The sequence below is a fragment of the Nerophis ophidion genome, linkage group LG28, assembly GCF_033978795.1.
Source record: "Nerophis ophidion isolate RoL-2023_Sa linkage group LG28, RoL_Noph_v1.0, whole genome shotgun sequence".
NCBI lineage: Eukaryota > Metazoa > Chordata > Actinopteri > Syngnathiformes > Syngnathidae > Nerophis > Nerophis ophidion.
The window spans coordinates 15,698,041-15,720,112 of NC_084638.1; the positions used below are offsets into that span (position 1 = coordinate 15,698,041).

A 22,072-nucleotide genomic window follows, 5' to 3' on the forward strand; every position below is an offset into this window, starting at 1 on the left:
TTAAGAAGAACACAGGATGTGCTGAAACCCTGGGTCATACTAGGGACATTCAGAGATTTAGTCTGACACTCTCCCAACTGAGCTATTCCAGCCATTCAAATTACTTTTGGGTTCACTTTTTCGAATGTAACCAAAGTCTGCCTGTTGTTGACTTTTAAGGTCTGGAAGGAGGCCTTTCCATCGGGTCTCAGAGCCTAGTATTGGTCAGCAGAACTATTATCCCGGAAGCTCAAAAACAATGACTTACGCTCCATGACTGAGCATATTAGGGTCCCTAAAATATTAAGCGCAATGTTTCTGAAGAATGTTTTACTACCATGAATTGGTTTCACATCTTGTTCAACTACTTACCATAGGGAACAAGATACCTATTTTTCAAAAATCATCATAAAAAAAGGCAGTTTGAAGAAAGGGTAAAGTGCCGTGACCCGGATTCGAACCGGGGTTGCTGCGGCCACAACACAGAGTACTGACCACTATACGATCACGGCTGTAGCAACCTGCTCTGATTGATAAATTCTTTGCTCTCCTGATGTCTAATGTTAAATGATTTGTTCAAGCAACATTCTGTTTGAACGACATCATGTAAGAAAATCTCATTCAGTGTGCTAATACCTAATGTTCTGGGGAAATTTCTGTCTCATCGAACAAATTTAGGATGTCGGACGTTATGATGATTCTTTTTTCAATGACATCACAAAAAAATGGTGAAAGATTCCTTGGAGCTAGAATTGGACCAGCAACCTAAGGATGTCAGCATCAGCAACTACAGTCCTTCGCTCTACAAAGTGAGATATTGAAGGTCCAGCTGGTAGTTTATCCTATAGGAATTCACTTGATTAAAATCTAATCGAACATTGGACAGAGTTGCAGACATTTGTAATAACATGTAATAATGGAAGAACAAGCTTCTACAGTACACAAGAGATGATAAAAAACTAACTTTTGTGCTGTGATTGGGCAGAAAAAAGGTGGAATTGGATTTGATAGGTGTTTGAAAAAACGGATCCAGTTATGTGATTGGCCACGGAAAGATGAACTCAGCCCGGTGAAAGGTTTAGGAAAAGTGTGGGCGGCGGCGGAACAAAAAAGTTTGTATTCACACTGTGAAGGTTTAAAATCATTACCAGAAACTCCAATTATTAGACAGTGTACCTGTATGAAACACTTGTGGTAAATCTTTTGCTGTAGGTGTGTTGGATGCACCTTCACGTCACACAGAGCCCAGCTTTATTACTCTCAGTTTAAAGTAATGTAAGGGTCAGTTTAAGACCAAACATTGGCTTAAGGGACAATACACCATTAAACAACGTAACGTGTCTAAATTAAAAATGAGTGAAAGGTGTGTTCCCAGCAACCCGATTCCGGAAAAGCGGTTGAAGATGGATGGAAAGGTGTGTGACAACTGATGTTAGGATTACAATAGCAAGGTTGGCAGGTCAGGGACACCATTTCAGTAGTGTAAGAGCCACAGGAGGCGTATTAGTAAAAACAATTGGTTAAAGAGAACACAGAGTTGTGCTGAAACCCGGTAGAACCAAGGTCCTTCAACTCTTCAGTCTGACGCTCTCCCAACAGAGCTATTTGAGATTTACAAATTCGTCTTGGGTTCACTTTTTCAAATGGAACCAAGGTCTAACCTGGTACCTTTTGAGGGCTGGAAGAAGTCCTTTCCATGGACATCACTGAGCCTCGTATTGGTCAGAACAGGTACTTGAATCCCTTGAACTAAAAAATAATGTCCTCCGCTCCATGCCTGAGCATTTCAGGGTCTCTAAAAAAATTCAGTTTAATGCTTTTGGCAAAATTCTGGGAAGCACCCAACTTAAATCTAGCTTAGAGTTGGCAACTTCGGGAGAGGAGCTTCTTTTTTGGTTGAAACCTTCTTTGTTGATGACAATGTAAAACTGGCTTAACTGTCAATAATGAGGTTTGTGTTTAAGCAATTGGTGAGCATGAGCTTTGACATTTCCCTGCTTGAACATCCTAATTATTTCACTTTCATTTGAGTTTGTCAATATAGTTATTCTCTCAGATGTTCAGCAAAAAAAGCATTAGAAAGAGCCTGGGTAGCTCAGTCAGCAACGCTTCAGACTTCTAATCTGAGGGTCCAGGGTTGAAGTTTGTGTTCAGGGGGCCATGTTTAACTTATTTACATTTCTGCAAAGGCGTCCCTTTTGCCCCTCTGCAGCAGTCCTGTATCCTGTATTTAATTTGAATAACTTATTTGAGCTGATGCTTCCATTATGACAAATAATTACATGTGTGCAGATCCGTACAAAAGTTATCTAAATTGTAATAAATTGAATTGAAGTGTGGGTCTCACAAAACCATTTTAAAGCTCAGTTGGTAGAGCGGGAGACTGTAGTTGCTCATGCTGAAATCCTAAGGGAGCTGGTTCAAATCTACATTAAAGAATTAGCTGTTATATTTTTATGTGATGTCATTCAAAACAGAAAAAAAATAATGTCTGACATCATGAGGACATCCATTCAAAACCATTATCGCTAGGACCTTGGCCTCCATGGATTCCTGTCTCTATAAGACAGGTGGGTTTCGAGCATGCCGGCCTACCGTTTAGGTCTTATTGCATTTAGTTAGAATTTCACCTTGGTTGGATACTTTTTTTTTTTCCCTAACCGTGTGTGTGTTGGTGTATTACTATGTGCAAACTTACTCTACAAACATTCTTTAAACATGTTACACACACACTCAATAATACTTAGCTGAACTCCTGCGCAAGACGGCAACAACTCTCAATTCCAAAATATATTAGAATTACCAATCAACCAAAAGCAAAACGAGTATTTTACCGTCATTTGTGAAGTCCTCTGTTGGGCTGTTTTTGGTGGGTTATGGTCCAGAAGTCAACTACCACAAGACAGCCAAAGAATCCTGATAAAGGGACAAGTTAGCTCGGCTCTTCCGTTTTAAAGGGCAAAGTCATCCAATGTTGTTTTGTTCCGAAGGCGCCGGAGAGAAGGTTGGTTTGTCTAAAATTGTCCGGCACATTCTCTGAAGATGGTCACTCTACTCACATGGTTATGTCCACCTTGGTGCCCCACCTTGGCAGGGATATTTGGAAGTATGATTAGTCAAATAATAAAGAATTAAAATTGTGTCTTGTGACTTGAGGTGGACAAAAAATAGGAACCTTAACAGTTGTATGAATCGAGGAAGTGAAGTGAAAGGTCCAGAAGAAAATTTAAGCCACTCTCATGGCTGACAAGCCGTGCCAGCAGTTCTGAGGGATGATTTTAAATCTAGAGACCCAGGGTGTAGTAGTTTGACAGCCGAGCTAAGTCTAACAGAGGCCCGGGCTATGGCCAAAAGAAGGCCAGAATGAAGCGGGCAAACATCCAGGCTAAGGTAGTTGATGGAAGAATGTAAGGTTCAGTAAAAGACCAGACATTGGCTTAAGGGACCATACCGTTAAACGACGTAACAGTTGTCCAAAAAACAAATAACGGAAAGGTGTATGACAACTGATGCCAGGATTCCGCCAGCAAGGCTGGCCGATCACTTCATTAGAGTAAGAACCACAGAAGTGTCCTTAGTAAAACCAAGTGGTTAAGAAGAACCCATAGTTGTGCTGAAACCCGGGGTTAAACCAGGGACCTTCAGATCTTTAGTCTAACACCCTCCCAACTGAGCTATTTAAGCCAACACATTCTGTGTAGCGTTAACTTTTTTAAATGTAACCAAATTTTGCCCTGTTGTTGACTATTAAGGGCTGGAAAGAGGCCTTTGCTTGGTGAGTTTAGAGCCTATTACAGGTACTTGAATCGCGGGAATTTAAAAATAATGTCTGATGCTCCATGACTGAGCATTTCAGGGTCTGTAAAAAATTAAGCAAAATGCTTTTGAAGAAAGTTTTACAACCAACAAGATTTACTGCAAACATTTGGCAGATTTTTCACAAATGTTCATAAAAAATTTGCGGACAAATAATTAAGTCTTTAAGTGTAGATGAAGTATGCTTCATAAATTGTTTGTGTTATGTATTAATGTTGTTTATAACAAAGACAACAATGTATTGATTGATTGACTGAGCTTATAATGCAATTTTATCAGGGGATAAACTAATAACCAATCACTGTTGAAAACTACTCAAATTAAGAACAGGTTACAAGGAAGGCTGCAGCGGCGGAGAGGGACGTCTTTTAAGAAATGTAAAGAGGTTAGCCTCAGTTGTCTGAACAGGGACTTGAACCCTGGACCCTCAGATTAAAAGTCTGATGCTCTGCCGACTGAGCTACCCAAGCTCTTTTCATTGCTGATTTGCCCAATGTCTAAGAGAACAGCCATATTGGCAAACAGATGCAAGTGAATTAGTTAGGATGTTCAGTGACAAGCTGGGAACTGTCAAAGCCCAAACTCGCCAATTGCTTGAACACAAACCTCATTATTGACAATTAACCCAGTATTACATCGTCATCAAGGGAGAAGGTTTTGACCAAAAAAGAAACTTGTTTCCCGAAGTTGGCAACTTTGAGCTGGATTTAACTCGGATTATCCCCACAAGTTCGAGCCAAATGCCTTGGGGACCCAAGTTTAATGGTGATTTGAAAAACTAAAACCAAAAACATGTCTTTAATCCACTTTAGCGCAAGATTCCACCATTAAGGCTGGCAGGTCAGGGAGTCCATTTCAGTAGTGTAAGACCCACATGAGGTGTATTAGTAAAAACAACTGGTTAAAAAGAACACAACATTGTGATGAAACCTGGGGCCAATCCAAACATTGTACTGATATGATCCCGTTTAAGAGGTTGTTCAAATTAATACTGCTTACAAAGTACAAAGAAGAAGAATTATGAGAAACCCTTTCAACCTTATTGGAAATAAGATATTCTTCATCTCCGTATGCTAATAATGTCTGAATTAATTAATTACATATTACAAAACTGTTGTATTACTCATTCACATATATAATTTTACTAATTTAGTATAAAAAAAAGTCAGTAAATGAATGTATATATTTGTAAACCCGCTGAAGTGGGAAAGGGGTAGGATTAAATAAACGTTGCTTCTTCCTACTCTTTTTTGGACATGATGTAATGTGAAATGGTATAAAATTGTCTGATGTATTATGTTGTAAGTATGTTCATGTTCGAAATAAACTAAAGAAAGAAAGAAAATAAAGAAAGTATTGATCGATTGACTGAGCTTATAATGCAATTTTACCAAAGGATAAAGTAACAGCACAAAGCACACATCAGTCATATTAAATTATGCATCAAGGCCAATACTGTACTGACATAAAATTGATATTTTTAATTTTGCCAGAGTACCTGGTTGGTTTCACATCTTGTTCAACCACTTACCAGAGGGAACAGGATACCTCTTTTTTCAAAAATCATCATCAAACAGCTGGAAGAAAGGGTAAAGTGCTATGACCCGGATTTGAACAAGCGTTGCAGCGGCCACAACACAGAGTACTAAACACTAAACAATTACAGCTGTTAACTAATCCCCCCCCCAAAAAAATTAATAAAAAATGCATGTTCCAGTTGGAGAGAGATAAAAAAAAAAAAAACTCTTGAAGAAATGGGACTGAATTTTGTTTCAGTTCAACTAACGAAAACCAACGAGCTAGCCAGGAGTTGAGCCTAGAATCGGTTGATCTGTGGTCAGACGCGTTACTCATTGCGCCACTAGTCCTACATAAAGACCTGTTTTACTGCAGTACACCTTGTATATTGTACACATCTTACGCCAAAGGAACACACAGTTTACATTAGACTACCAAAACAGGGCTTTACTGACTGCTTATGTTTGACTTTAAAATCTGGTGACCTTCTATTTGTTGCAGCCTGGGCCTTCACCAGCTCTACCTGTTGTAGCTAACCTCCACTAAAAATTGAAGCAAAATGTTTCTGGCAAAATTCGGGGGAGCATCCAAGTTGAACCACTGTCTGGACTGGAGCCTGCAATGCCTCAGACTGGAAGTCTCTCCAGAGAGTGGTGAGGACGACAGAAAAGATTATCAGGACTCCTCTTCCTCCTATCCAGGAGGTCGCAAAAAGCTGCTGCCTGACCAGGGCTCAGAAAATCTGCAAAAACTCCTCCCACCCCCAAAAAAGACTGTTTTCACTGCTGGTCTCTAGGAAGAGTTTCTGCATCCTCCGTAGCAGAACCTCTAGGTTCTGTAACAGCTTCTTCCCTCAGGCCGTGAGACTTTTGAACGCATCATAATTAAATTATCCCCTCAACTCCCCCCATAATGGATTAATTCGCTGGAATAAAAAAGACAATATAACATACATCCATAAACCTGGATGCATATGAAAAAGTTTATCTGTACAGTAATCTATTTATTTATATCTGCACCATATTGCTTTTTCTTTTATCCTACACTACCAAGAGCTAATGCAACAAAATGTTGTTGTTATTTGTACTGTAAAGTTCAAATTTGAATGACAATAAAAAGGAAGTCTAAGTCTAATCCAGCTCAGAGTTGGCAACTTCGGGAGAGGAGCTTCTTTTTCGATCAAAACTTTCTTTGTTGATGACAATGTAAAACTGGCATAGCTGTCAAAAATGAGCTTTGGATTCAAGCAATTGGCGAGCTGGAGCTTTGACAGTTCCCAGCTTGTCACTGAACATGCTGACTAATTCACCTTCACCTAAGATTGACAATATTGCTGTTCTCTCAGATGTTGGGCAAATCAGCATTGAGAAGGGCCTGGGGACCTCAGTCGGCAGAGCATCAGACTTTAAATCTGAGGGTCCAGGGTTCAAGTCCCTGATCAGGCAACTGATGCTAACCTCCTTACATTTCTCCAAAGACATCCTTTTGCCACACTGCAGCAGTCATTTTAATCTTTATTTCAACTGTATTTATAGTTTTCAACAGCGATTGTTTTTTCTCTATTTCATTCGAAAAACTGAAATCCAGAAACATCCTTCACATCCACTTAAGCTCTGGTAGGAGAGCGTTAAAATGTGATCATCTGAAGGTTTAACATCAATACCTTGAACATAAATTGTTAGACAGTGTATCTATATGAAAGTTGTGGTTAATCTTTTGCTGTAGGTGTGTTGGATGCACCCTCACATCACACTGAGCCCAGCTTTATTACTCTCAGTTTCAAGTTATACAGTCCAAGAAATACCCCTAAGGCAACACATTTGTGTTTGAAACTGCCCAATGTAAGGGTCAGTTAAAGACCAAACATTGGCTTAAGGAACGATACACTGTTAAACCACGTAACGGTTGTCCAAATTGAAAATGGAGGAAAGGTTTGTAACAACTGTTGCTAGGATTCCACCAGCAAGGCTGGCAGGTCAGGGAGACCATCTCAATATTGTAAGAGCCACAGAAGGCTTATTAGTAATAAGAATTGATTGAGAAGTTCACAGAGTTATGCTGAAACCCGGGGTCAAACCAGGGACCTTCAGATCTTCAGTCTGATGCTCTCCTAACTGAGCTATTTCAGCTAGATGAATGACTTTTGGGTTCACTTATCCAAATGTAACCAAGGTCTGCCCTATTGGTGACTTTTGAGGGGTGGAAGGAGGCCTTTCCAAGGGTTCTCAAAGCCTAGTCTAAAGAATGTCCTACACTTCATGACTGAGCATTTCAGGGTCTCTAAAAAAATGTACCAAAATGCTTCTGAAGAATGTTTTACTATCGAGAATTTTATGATTATTGCAAACATTCGGCAGATTTTTCAGAAAGTTTTAAAAGTTCTTAGGAGACTAATAATTAAGTCTTCAGGTGTAAAAGAACTATGCTTAAAAAAAGGCAGTTTAAATGGTAAAGTGCCATGACCCGGATTTGAACCGGGGTTGCTGCGGCCACAACACAGAGTACTAACCACTATGCGATCATGGCTGTACCTACCCTCCCTGATTGATAATGTGTTTGCTCCCCTGATGTCTAATGTTAAACGATCTATTAAAGCGACATTCTGTTTGAACGACAACATGGAACTGAATCTCATTCAGTGTGCTAATACCTAATGTTATGGGAAAATTTCTGTCTCATCCAACAAATAAAGTCAATGGACGTCCTCCTTCATCCAGGTCATTGTATTCTCAGGTCATGAAACGAATTGTTCAGTTTGTCCTAGATGACGTTTCGCTCCTTATACAAGCAGGCTTCATGCTGGCATGGCTTGTCAGTCAATAAAGTGGCCTACATTTTTTTCTAGACCTCTCTCTTCATTCCATATATTCATGCAGCTGTTGTGGAGGTGTTAACATACAAGTCATTGTCCAAGAGTCTCTTTAAAACCTGAGTTACATGGACATGGTGAGTGTCACTGTCAGGTGAATGAATCAATATATCGTCAAGGTAGAAATTCACAAAATGGTCCAGGAAGAATGGCTTGGAACACGGCGGGAGCATTGGTGAGTCCAAAGGGCATGACCCTGTATTCATAGTGGCCGCTATTCTACTCGTCTCCCTCTCTAATTTGAACCAGATGGAAAGCGTTGCGTGGATCAAGTTTGGTGAATATTTTGACCTGTTGGAGATGGTTGAAGACAGAAGACATGAGGGGAAGAGGGTAACGGTTCTTGATGGTAATGTCATTCAGTGGGCTGTAATTAATGCAGGGTTTTAATAACCCGTCTTTCTTCTTCGCAAAGAAGTACCTTGCTCCTGCTGGCGATGATGACGGGTGAATCAAGCCAGCTTCTTGGGATGCCGATATGTAATCGTTCATGGCAGCCCTTTCTGGACCAGAGACGGAGTACAGACGCCCCTTGGGAATAGTGGCACCGGGAAGCAGGTCGATGGCACAGTTGAAGGATTGGTGGGGCGGAAGTGACAGGGCTTTTGTCTTGCTGAAGACTTGTTGCAGATGGTGATAACAAGAAGGAACAGACTTCAGGCCCGGAAATTTAGAGTCTGTGGCAGGATTGGCAGAAAAAGGATTAATTTCCTTGACACGTTTTCCCTGGACAGTAGAAAAAACACAGTTCTTGGTGCATTCCCTCCCCCATTCACTGATCTTCCGTGTTTTCGAGTTAACCCAAGGATTATGCTGGTACAGCCATGGATGCCCCAAGATCAGAGAATGGGAGGGTGAAGTAGTTAAGTACGGACAAATCTTTTCCTGATGGCAGTCAATGTTCATTTGGACAGGTTAACTGATGTGTGAGATAGTGAAAAGCTCCTTACCGTTGAAAGACCTCGCCCTAATGGGTTTAGCTAGTGGTTCTGACTTGAGTCCTAGTCTCTTAGCTAAACCCCAGTCCATCACACTTTCGTCTTCCCCAGAGTCTATTAAACTCTAGATCTGTGGCCGTGAGATGCATTATCGTGACCTTAGTGAGAGCGCGTGGCATCTGAGGTACCGCCGGAATGTGACTCGCCACCTGGGATCCCTTGGCTGGACACGAAATGACAAGATGGCCACTCTCTCCACAATAAAAATATCTCCCCTCCATCAGCCGCTTGAGTTTCTAGCTGCATGGGCTCCTCCTCCAGGTCAGTGCGGAGGTGAGGACATATCTCCGGGGGTGAACGCTGAGTGGTCGCCCCGCTAGGTGCGAAAGGATGGGTGGTTCTTCCTGCCGCAGCCGGTCCTCTTCCTCGTTGTCGTTTGAGCTGGGCTAGTCGGTTGTCCATCCGGATGGCGAGTGAGATCAGGGCATCTAGGTTGTCTGGTAGGTTGGGGACGGCGTGGCGAAGTTGGTTAGAGTGGCCATGCCAGCAATCTGAGGGTTAGTGGTTCAATCCCCACCTTCTACCATCCTAGTCACGTCCGTTGTATCCTTGTGCAAGACACTTCACCCTTGCTCCTGATGGGTCCTGGTGAGGGCCTTGCATTGCAGCTCCCACCGTCAGTGTGTGAAAGTGTGAGTGAATGGGCAAAAGGGAAATACTGTCAAAGCGCTTTGAGCTCCTTAAAAGGGGTAGAAAAGCGCTATACAAGTACAACCGTTTAGGTCTAAGGGAACAAGGAGGCAGAAGCCCAAAATCTATACTCATTTCATCCAAAATACTCTCATTTATTTCTTCTCATTATTATTGACGCTCTTCTCTTCTCACCAACATCAATCAGTGAATAGTTTGCATCTTCATTTGTTGCTCAAACTTTTAATGAGTAAAAGTTGTTCAAGTTGTCTCACTTTAACAGCAACATACATCAAACTTTTTAACTTTAGCATTTCCGGAAACTTTGGCTTCACTTTTAAATAGGAAAATAACAATAATTAATGCAGGAAACAATTAGGAGTATCAGTTATAAGATGAGATGTATATCAGAATAATTTAATGTACACAAAAATTACTCTATTGCTGGGAAATATTCTGAAATAATAGATATAATTGACCCGAAAGGGACAAGCGGTAGGAAATGGATGGATGGATTATTGTTTGTTTGTTTATTGAGGATCCCCATTAGCCGACGCAGAAACGGCTAATGGGGATCCTCTCAAAAATTCAAAGTAAAATAATAATGCACAAATCCATTTTCAAATAAAATAAAGGAAAAAACAAAAACATTCTCAAAATAATAAAATAAAATAACAGTACACACATCCAATTACAATAAAAAAAAAGGAAAAAGAGAAAAAAAAAACATAAAAAGTGACTTTACATGTTTTTTAAAAGCTTTTTTTTACTGGTAATAGTCCTAATATGTAAATGAAGAGTATTATAATATTGTTGTTGTATTCCATTGTCAACATTCCATAAGGCGGTGCTATATTTCCATGCTTTGGCAGTGACATCACTAGTTTGAACTTCCCCTCACTTAGAAAAACAACTTTCACTTCTCTGCCAGCAATAATGTCATATATTTATTTGACACTTACAGTTGTAGAAGGAAATAAGTCAAGTTCTTCATGTGTGTGGTCTTAAAGGCCTACTGAAACCCACTACTACCCACCACGCAGTCTGATAGTTTATATATCAATGATGAAATATTAACATTGCAACACATGCCAATACGGCCTTTTTAGTTTACTAAATTGCAATTTCTAAATTTCCCGGGAATTTCTTGTTGAAAACGTCTTTGAATGATGACGTGTACGCGTGACGTCACGGACTGTTAGGAAATATTAGCGCTGCGCACACACACACAGCCAAAAGTCGTCTGCTTTGACCGCATAATTACACAGTATTTTGGACATCTGTGTTGCTGACTTTTTTGCGATTTTTTCAATTAATAATGGAGAAGTCAAAGTAGAAAGATGGAGTTGGGAAGCTTTAGCCTTTAGCCACACAAACACACAGTGATTCCTTGTTTAAAATTCCTGGATGTGAAACTTTACTCTGGATCAGAGCGGTCAAGGGAACATGGATCCCGACCATTTGTCAACCAGCAGTTTTCGGGGAGAAAATTGTGGTAAAAAGTCAACACTTACCGGAGATCAGATGAGCTTGTGCCGTCCATACAGCTGCCGTTGACTTCCATCAGGCACTGGCCTCAAGACGCCCGCGGACACACCCCTCCGACTATCAGGTACTATTAAACTCACTAAAACACTAGCAACACAATAGAAAGATAAGGGATTTCCCAGAATTATCCTAGTAAATGTGTCTAAAAACATCTAAATCCGTCCCAATGCAATCGCGTTTTTTTTTTTTTAAAGTTTATTTTTGATTTGATTTGATTTTTCTAGTATATCGCTATCAATATCCTCAAACACGAAACTTTCATCCTCGCTCAAATTAATGGGGAAATTGTCGTTTTCTCGGTCTGAATAGCACTTTTTGTTGGAGGCTCCCATTAGAAACATTGTGAGGATGTGAGGAGCCATCAACGGGTGACGTCATTGTCTGTGACTTCCTGTAAAGGCAGGGCTTTTCTGTTAGCGACCAAAAGTTGTGAACTTTATCGTTGATTTTCTCTACTAAATCCTTTCAGCAAAAATATGGCAATATCGCGAAAAGAATGGATCTGCTATCCCCGTTTAAATAAGAAAATGTCATTTCAGTAGGCCTTTAAAGTGAGGTATAAATGTGAGATGCATGACATCAAAGACGAACGGTGTTATTGTCTCTGGGAACAGGAAGTGATTGTTTACTGTGAGAAGCAGCAGTGTTTGAAGTTGAAATGAAGACAGCATAATTTCAAATAGGAATTGTTCAACATGAAACTAAAGAATCAAATGTTGTTTTTCTGCCTTTTTGTCTTTGTTCAACATGAAACTAAATAATCAATTTTTTTTTTTTCTTTTTGTCTTTTAGTGATTCACACGCTGCAGTATTTCACCACTGCATCCTCTCAAGTTCCAAACTTCCCAGAGTATGTGGAGGTTGGTTATGTTGATGAAGTTGAGATGAGTTACTATGACAGCAACATCAGGAAAACAGAATCCAAACAGGACTGGATGAACAAAATCACAGCAGAGGATCCAAACTACTGGCAGATAGAAACAGAGATCAATGTTGTTAAAGAACATGTCCTCAAAGACAACATTGAAATACTTAAGAAGCGTTTCAACCAAACTGGAGGTTTGTTTATGTTGAACTTTCTACTATTCTAATATATTTGATATTTTGATACTGTATTAAAAACACACATTACTGCACTGATATACCTTGTCTCTGTCCATCCCATAATAAGCTACAACAAAGACATGTTGTGTGTTAGTTTCACTCTGCTTTACAACACTTTGTGTCTCTCAGGTGTTCACACTTACCAGGTGATGTCAGGATGTGAATGGAATGATGAGACTGATGAGGTTAAAGGTTGGTTACAGATCAGTTATGATGAAGATTTCATATCGTTGGACATGAAGACATGGACATGGACCGCAGCAAAACAACAAGCTTTCCCCACCAAACTCAAGTGGGACCAAGAAATATCTAGACTGGACTACTATAAGTATTATTACACTGAGCTATGTCCTTCTTACTTGAAGAAGTATGTGGAGTATGGGAAGAAGGTCCTAATGAGAACAGGTAGAAGCACACCTTGTAATATATTACTAATATATTACTAATATATTACTAATTGAGGATTTTTTACGGAGCGCAGCACACAGCGGGGTCCTCTCACCCGCTTTTCAATCTGGCCTGCTGGACATTTCCAAATCATTTTTTTTGACATCTTTAGAGCTGGAAAGTGTAGCTACCATTATGATGTGCAGTCGTGTTTTCTAATGACCGTAAGTCTTCAACTTTGCTAAGTCTTTCAATGCCTGGAATCTGCGCTTTTGCTGGATATACTAGTTACTATGGTCATCTGATCGGTTACTATGGTCATCTAATTAGTTACTATGGTCATCTAATTAGTTACTATGGTCATCTAGTTAGTTACTATGGCCATCTAATTAGTTACTATGGTCATCTAATTGGTTACTATGGTCATCTAATTGGTTACTGTGGTCATCTGGTTGGTTACTGTGGTCATCTAATTAGTTACTGTGGTCATCTAATTAGTTACTATGGTCATCTAATTCGTTACTATGGTCATCTAATTAGTTACTATGGTCATCTAATTAGTTACTATGGTCATCTAATTAGTTACTATGGTCATCTAATTCGTTACTATGGTCATCTAATTAGTTACTATGGTCATCTAATTTGGCTTTCACTATGTAAAGCGCTTTGAGTCACTAGAGAAAAGCGCTATATAAATATAATTCACTTCACTTCACTACTATGGTCATCTAATTAGTTACTATGGTCATCTAATTAGTTACTAGGGTCATGTAATTGGTTACTATGGTCATCTAATTGGTTACTATGGTCATCTAATTAGTTACTATGGTCATCTAATTCGTTACTATGGTCATATAATTCGTTACTATGGTCATCTAATTCGTTACTATGGTCATCTAATTAGTTACTATGGTCATCTAATTAGTTACTATGGTCATCTAATTGGTTAATATGGTCATCTAATTCGTTACTATGGTCATCTAATTAGTTACTGTGGTCATCTAATTAGTTACTATGGTCATCTAATTAGTTACTATGGTCATCTAATTCGTTACTATGGTCATCTAATTAGTTACTATGGTCATCTAATTTGGCTTTCACTATGCAAAGCGCTTTGAGTCACTAGAGAAAAGCGCTATATAAATATAATTCACTTCACTTCACTACTATGGTCATCTAATTAGTTACTATGGTCATCTAATTAGTTACTATGGTCATGTAATTGGTTACTATGGTCATCTAATTCGTTACTATGGTCATCTAATTAGTTACTATGGTCATCTAATTCGTTACTATGGTCATATAATTCGTTACTATGGTCATCTAATTCGTTACTATGGTCATCTAATTAGTTACTATGGTCATCTAATTAGTTACTATGGTCATCTAATTGGTTACTATGGTCATCTAATTCGTTTCTATGGTCATCTAATTAGTTACTATGGTCATCTAATTCGTTACTATGGTCATATAATTCGTTACTATGGTCATCTAATTCGTTACTATGGTCATCTAATTAGTTACTATGGTCATATAATTTGGCTTTCACTATGTAAAGCGCTTTGAGTCACTAGAGAAAAGCGCTATATAAATATAATTCACTTCACTTCACTACTATGGTCATCTAATTAGTTACTATGGTCATCTAATTAGTTACTATGGTCATCTAATTGGTTACTATGGTCATCTAATTGGTTACTATGGTCATCTAATTAGTTACTATGGTCATCTAATTCGTTACTATGGTCATCTAATTCGTTACTATGGTCATCTAATTTGGCTTTCACTATGTAAAGCGCTTTGAGTCACTAGAGAAAAGCGCTATATAAATAGAATTCACTTCACTTCACTTGTACTTTCACCTTCTCACATGTTAGCACTCCCCCTATAGGAACATTACTCACATTACACTCTCTCTCTCCATACTCTTTTCTCTTCGCCTTTTTTTCTCTCTATCTTTACCTCCATTTTCTCCTCTTTCTTTCTTTACCTTCATTCCCTCCATCTTTACCTTCATTATCTCCTTTTTGCTCCATCTTTACTTCAATTTTCTCCCTTTTTCTCCAGTTTTACCTTTATTCGCTCCTATTCTCTCCCTCTTTACCTTCATTTCCCCTTTTGTTCTGCATCTTTTCCTTCTTTCTCTTCTTTTCTCTCCATCTTTACCTTCATTTTCTCTTTCTTTGCCTTTATTCGCTCCATCCTTACCTTCATTCTCCTTTTCTCTCCATCTTTACCTTCATTCTCTCCTATTCTCTCCATCTTTACATACATTTCTCCTTTTTCTGCATCTTTCCCTTATTTCTCTTCTTTTCTCTCGATCTTTAACGTCTTTCGCCTTTTTCTCCATCTTTACTTCCATTTTGTCTGTGTATCTGTATATTTACCTTCATTGTCTCCTTTTCTCTCCATCTTTAACTTTATTCTCTCCTATTCTCTCATCTTTACCTCCATTTCTCCTTTTTTCTGCATCTTTCCATGCTGTCTCTTCATATCTCTCCATCTTTAATTTCATTTTCACCTATTTTCTCCATCCTTAACTTTATTCACTCCATCCTTGCCTTCATTCTCTCCTTTTCTCTCCATCTATACCTTCATGCTCTACTTTTTTCTGCATCTTTCCCTTTATTTTCCTTTTTCTCCATCTTTACCTCCATTTTCTCTGTTTATCTCTGTCTTCATTGTCTCCTTTTCTCTCCATCTTTACCTTCATGCTCTCCTTTTCTCTCTATCTTTACCTCCATTCTCTCCTTTTCTCTCCATATTTACCTTCATGCTTTCCTTTTCTCCCCATCTTTACCTTCATTCTCTCCTTTTCTCTCCATCTTTACCTCAATTTCTTCATCTTTATCTTTCTTTTCTTTTTTTCATCCATCTTTTACTTTATTTTTGCCTTTTCTCTCCATCTTTACCTCCATTTTCTCTGTTTATCTCTATATTTACCTTCATGCTCTCCTTTTCTCTCCATTTTTACCTTCATGCTCTCCTTTTCTCTCCATATTTGCCGTCATTCTCTCCTTCTCTCTCCATCTTTACCTTCATTCTCTCATTTTCTCTCCATCTTTACCTCCATTGTCTACTTCTCTCACCTTCTTTACCTTCATTCTCTCATTTTCTTTCCATCTTTACCTTCATTCTCATTTTCTATCTTTTTTCACCTTTGTTTTCTCCTTTTCTTTCCATCTTCCTCCTTTTCTATCAGTTTTTATTTTTGTTCTCAACTTTTCTCTCTATCTTTATGTCAATTCTCTCCATCTTTACCTGTATCTCTCCTTTTCTCTTTAACTTCATTCTCACCTTCTTTCTGCCTCTTTACCTCCATTCTCCCTCCTTTTCTCTCCATCTTTACCTCCATGTTCTTCTTCTCTCCATCATTGCCTCCACTCTCTCCTTTTCTATCTATCTTTACCTTCATTCTCACTTTCCTCCTTTTCTCTCCATCTTTATCTTCATTGTTGCCTCTTCTCTTCATCTTTGCCTTCATTCTTTCTTTTTCTCTCCACATTTACCTTCATTTTCTCCTTCCCTCTCCTTCTTTACCTTCATTTGCTCCATCTTTACTTCCATTCTCTCCTGTTCTCCCCATCTTTAACTTCATTCTCACCTTTCTCTTTCTTGTTACCTCCATTTTCTCCTTTTTCCTCCATCGTTACCTCCATTCTCTCCTTTTTTCGGCATCTTAACTTCATTTTGTCCTTCTTTACCTTTATTCGCTCCACCCTTACCTTCATTTGCTCCATCTTTACCTTTTATTCGCTTCTATTCTCTACATCTTTACCTCTATTCTCTCCATTTATCTCCATCTTTTTCTCCACGTCATCCTCCATTCACACGTCACTTCCTGTGCAGAGCTTCCAGAGGTGTTCCTCCTCCAGAAGACGCCATCCTCTCCGGTCAGCTGCATGGCGACAGGTTTCTACCCCGACCGAGCCGACTTGTTTTGGAGGAAAGACGGCGAGCAGATCTTGGAGGACGTGGAGCACGGAGAGCTGCTCCCCAACCACGACGGAACCTTCCAGCTGTCTGTGGAGCTGAAAGTGGAGGTGACGGCCAAGGTGGAGGGCAAGTACGAATGTGTGTTCCAGCTGTCTGGCGTCAAGGAGGACCTGGTCACCAAGCTGGAGAGAAAAAGCATCCTGAGCAACGCAAGCCATGAAGGTGAGAAAGACACATCTAGGACATGTTGAATAGTGTCAATGGAACCACCTGATGTTCCTTCATGTGACTTATCAAGCAGGTGTCAAACAAATCAATCATACCATACCAACAGGCAACGTGAGCGTCACTGCCACGCTGGCGGTCCTCGCTGTGGTGGTCCTCCTGGCGGCCCCCATCATCATCATCATATTCACCATCAAGCGTCGCCGAAGCAGACAAGGTGAGGGACACAAATGTTTCCTCTTTCAGGAAGACGCCAAAAAGTCTCAGCTGTCATTCATGAGATGTGAATTTCACCTGCTTTCTCTTTCATTTCAGCCCAATACGATCCAGCTGGTAAGTAAAACATCTTCTCTTTCTTGGAAACCAGAACAATAAACAAAGCAGTGGTGAAGCATCACTCACACACTTTGTAAGTTTACCCCCACAAAGATTTAAGTTATTAATATCATCTGTGACATATTCATCTTTGTTATACACCTTTTATGTCAGCTATATTCAATATAATATTGACTTTCTGTTTCTGTAACCATCAACATTCTGGATTGTTGGTATCTTTGTAAGGGTCAACTTGCAAACTTGCTGTTTTAAGGTGTGATGTAGACACGTGTTACAAGTTTAGCAGGAAAATAAAAGCTTCCCTCCATTAGGAGTAGCTTGATACTGGTGTAAGCGCACGCAATAGAAAGTATCACAGCCAACTTTTGATGAGTGGTCATGATAATGAACATCAAAGGCCTGATCTGCTAAAGGTTTGTGTGTATTAAAACATGGGCAAACCTCATCTACTTAACTCCTGCGCAGTCTCTGAAATGAGCAAAATAGAGAGCGCAATCCATTTAGCGTGTCTGTCTTCATGTACAGTCGTGGTCAAAAGTTTACGTACACTTGTAAAGAACATAATGTCATGGCTGTCTTCAGTTTCCAATCATTTTTTACAACTCTTATTTTTTTTTTCTGATAGAGTGATTGGAGCACATACTTGTTGGTCACAAAAAACGTTCATGAAGTTTGCTTCTTTTATGAATTTATTATGGGTCTACTGAAAATGTGAGCAAATCTGCTGGGTCAAAAGTATACATACAGCAGTGTTAATATTTGCTTACATGTCCCTTGGCAAGTTTCACTGCAATAAGGGGCTTTTGATTTTTGACCCCTCCTCTTGACAAAATTGGTCAAGTTCAGCTAAATTTGTCTGTTTTCTGACATAGACTTGTTTCTTTAGCATTGTCCACACGTTTAAGTCAGGACTTTGGGAAGGCCATTCTAAAACATTTATTCTATCCTGATTTAGCCATTCCTTTGCCACTTTTGACGTGTGTTTGGGGTCATTGTCCTTTTGGAACGACCAACTGCGCCCAAGACCCAACCTCCGAGCTGATGGTTTTAGGTTGTCCTGAAGAATTTGTACGCAATCCTTCTTTCGCAGTGTCCCATTTATTCTCTGTAAAGCACCGGTTCCATTGGCCGCAAAACAGGCCCAGACCATAATACTACCACCATCATGTTTGACGGTAGGTATTGTGTTACTGGGATTAAAGGCCTCACCTTTTGTCTTCCAAACATATTGCTGAGTATTGTGGCCAAACAGCTCAATTTTTGTTTCATCTGACCACACAACTTTCCTCCAGAAGGTCTTATCTTTATCCATGTGATGTCAGATGAAACAAAAATCGAGCTGTATGGCCACAATACCCAGAAATATGTTTGGAGGAGAAAATGTGAGGCCTTTAATCCCAGGAACACCATTCCTACCGTCAAGCATGGTGGTGGTAGTATTGTGCTGTGGGCCTGTTTTGGTGCCAATGGAACTGGGGCTTAAAAAAGGAGGATTACCTCCAAATTCTTCAGGACAAGCTAAAATCATCAGCTCGGAGGTTGGGTCTTGGGCACAGTTGGGTGTTCCAACAGGACAATGACCCCAAACATACGCCAAAAGTGGTAAAGGAATGGCTAGAATTAAGGTTTTAGAATGGCCTTCCCAAAGTCCTGACTTAAATGTGTGGACAATGCTGAAGAAACAAGTCCATGTCAGAAAACCAACACATTTAGCTGAACCGCACGAATGTTGTCAAGAGGAGGGGTGAAAAACCAGAAGTGTCTTATTGCAGTAAAACTTGCCAAGGGACATGTAAGCAAATATTAACATTGCTGTACGTATACTTTTGACCCAGCACATTTGCTCACATTTTCAGTAGACCCATAATAAATTCATAAAATAAGCAAGCTTCATGAATGTTTTTTGTGACCAACAAGTATGTGCTCCAATCACTCTATCACAAAAAAATAAAAGTTGTAGAAATGATTGAAAACTCAAGACAGCCATGACATTATGTTCCTTACAAGTGTATGTAAACTTTTGACCATGACTGTATGTGCAGCTAAAAAGAAGATGAAATGGGCAAAGTGAAAGGAAACAGAGGCATGGTACTAATGGGACACTTACCTGACTAAGACACTGGAGGGCTGGTTGCACATGAGCCTTGAAGCCAAGCTGAACCTGTTTGGAGACTTAGTCTTAGACTAGTCAGGAAGTAGAATAACACAATTCTGCTTCTTGATGCTTCTGATTGAATTCCCAGCTCAAAAGATGTGATATGAGTGAAGATGCACCTTCTGGATGGACTTCCTTCACCAGAGTGAGGTGTCGGCTTAGCATGAGCAGCGTAACCAGCTCACGGTGCGTTTTGTGCTCTGACAGCTGGTGACGGTGGTAACGAGCTCTCAGAGAGACGTGCAGGCTGAAGGCTGAGTGACACACAGCAGTCGGCACACAGTGAGGACTTTGCTTTTTCACGCACCTCCAAATGTTCTTCTGACTTTGTGTGAAGATGATGTTCACTCTGCCACATGCTAACATCTGCACTTGGATTCACCTGCTTTTGTTGGGAATGTGCTGAGTCATCTTCTTCCTCCAGCATGCTTTGTGCACTGGAACACAGAGAGATGTCTCCATCGCTGAGGGACCTCATCACACTTGGACTTTTCTTTCACATCTGCACAAATTGCTCCTCATCTTACATGATGTCTTCTTTGGCTGTTTATGGCTGAGAAAACAGCTTCAATCTGCATTTTCCAACAATATTTTGCCAGTGAATCATGTTGATGTTGATCTTTGTGTCCATGTAGTTGTGATGTCATCATTTGGGGCTCATGTGTCATCACATTGACAAGGATTTCTTCTTTCCTTTTCAAACCAATAGACAGCTGCTTATCAGCGAATATCACCTTGTGTCACATCTCATCATTATTTTTACACATATTTTGGAACAATAGTACCATTTTTAAGTACTTTTGTATGTTAATGTTAATTGTTTTTTATGTAACATTTAAGAACGATGATTATGAGAACTGCTGTCCAGTTGTTATATCTTGTTTTCTGATTACATTAGTCTCATTTGCAATAAAGTTGCACTTCCAAGACCATTAGATGGCAGCACTGTATAACTATTTATGGTATGTTGTCAAACTAGAAATTATCTTTTTTCCAGGAAAACAAATTTGTTAGGTTGCGCCCTACAAAGTGTCAATACTGTAAGAATTGTCCTCCTAACACAAAACTGTAACTATAATTTTAGTTGTCGTTTCCTTTACCAAATTCCAAGGTGTTGAAATTGCCATGTAAAATCGCTCATGTTAATAGTAGCCTGTCTATGGCAAATCCTATGTAAATTAGCAATAAGCTAGAGCATTTTGGAAGAGTGTCGCATTACTTTACGTTTGCGCTGTTTTTATTAAGCACACTGTGTTGGTGTTGAAAATGGCAACATGACTTAGAGGGAGTTTTGCTGAGTCCGGCCTGAGTGCTGCTTGAGTGATAGTTTACGTGAGCCCGTGTTTAGTCTGAAAGCAGACATGACCTCACATGCAACAAAGGTATCGAACTACGGCACAGTTTAATTTTAGGTGAATTGATAGTACCAAGGGAATTCGGTCATTACCTACAAAAGTACTGAACTTGGTAGCCAACCCTACCAGTTAGTGTGACAGAGGGGGACAGTGACACAATAATTTTATGACAAAGTGTTGCGAAATATTTTTTGTTTTTTAAACAATTTGCTGTATTTCCGTTCCTTTTTGCATAGTCATATTTTTGCTTGATTGCCAAACATGCCGAGGATGTCATTTGGGAAGTAAACAAGGTAGGCCGTTCTTATACTCTTGATATTCAGTGTTGAATGTGTACAATGTTTCATGTACATTCTGGGTGTTTTATTCAGTAAAAACTTGTCAAATACAATTCTGTTTTGGGGGTGGTTTGTCAATACACACATGATAACACTTTTAGCTTGCAGTCATGCAAAACAAGTATTAAATGATCTTAAGCCTTTACCTTGTCCGGAATGTGAAAATCTAAAATATTTTGTCAAATGTCAACAGAATGAATGAAGGACAGAACTTTTTATTAAAATACAATATTTAGTGGAAATCACAGCAAATGTAAGAGAATCAAATAACATAATTCACCTGTTCTTCTGTTGATGCTAGTAGTGTAATGGTATTCACATCTGCTGTGTGTGACCAGTGGGTGTGTGTACGATTCCCGGTCAGGATGGGAAGGTAAACATTGAGCTGAATCATCATGATTGTTGTGATGTGGCGACCTCTCAAGGGAAAAAAATGAAAGACATTCACTGATTTAATTCTGTTAATTGTGTTATTTTGCACTCCAACATAAATTATTTGATCATGTTTTTATGACCATGTGTTGTCATTACTCCAAGACGTGTCTAATTAAATAAAGGTTTCAGTCAAATAGTAAAACATGTCTTTCACGTTGTCACATTGATGACATCTATTAAACAAGACAAGAAGCATTAAATAAACGGACAGAATTTTGCTCAATTTGAGAAAAAACGTGTCGACCTGTAACCTTTTACAGTGTCACCCACGCTCTCACGGAAAAAGGTTCACGTCTCCTCTTATATTTAGATATTCCCTGTTTACATAACAGCTGTTTCTAAAGGAATGGGGGTATGTAAACAGTCTTGGTTTTTGGTCACATTAACACAAAAGAAAAAGATGCCTCAGGCTTGGACTGGTCCTGGATCGAGCTTGGACAAAC

The 22,072-nt window shown here is 39.5% G+C and overlaps 1 protein-coding gene and 4 non-coding genes across 5 annotated transcripts in view; 1 reads left to right on the plus strand and 4 right to left on the minus strand.

Annotated features, from left to right (window-relative positions):
* Window positions 1-22,072, plus strand: part of LOC133544919 (major histocompatibility complex class I-related gene protein-like) — a 56,957-nt gene that overhangs the window by 1,546 nt on the left and 33,339 nt on the right. The window contains exons 2-7 of the mRNA XM_061890164.1: window positions 12,151-12,417; window positions 12,592-12,867; window positions 16,699-17,007; window positions 17,087-17,227; window positions 17,326-17,343; window positions 19,709-21,149. Coding sequence (XP_061746148.1) covers window positions 12,151-12,417; window positions 12,592-12,867; window positions 16,699-17,007; window positions 17,087-17,227; window positions 17,326-17,343; window positions 19,709-19,752 — 1,055 coding nt within the window. The 3' untranslated portion in view covers window positions 19,753-21,149. The remainder of the gene's footprint in view (window positions 1-12,150; window positions 12,418-12,591; window positions 12,868-16,698; window positions 17,008-17,086; window positions 17,228-17,325; window positions 17,344-19,708; window positions 21,150-22,072) is intronic.
* trnah-gug (transfer RNA histidin (anticodon GUG)) lies at window positions 420-491 on the minus strand. Its single transcript has one exon. It is a non-coding gene; the product is annotated as a tRNA-His (tRNA).
* Window positions 3,591-3,663, minus strand: trnaf-aaa (transfer RNA phenylalanine (anticodon AAA)). The gene has a single exon. It is a non-coding gene; the product is annotated as a tRNA-Phe (tRNA).
* trnak-uuu (transfer RNA lysine (anticodon UUU)) lies at window positions 4,193-4,265 on the minus strand. Its single transcript has one exon. It is a non-coding gene; the product is annotated as a tRNA-Lys (tRNA).
* Window positions 7,370-7,442, minus strand: trnaf-gaa (transfer RNA phenylalanine (anticodon GAA)). Its single transcript has one exon. It is a non-coding gene; the product is annotated as a tRNA-Phe (tRNA).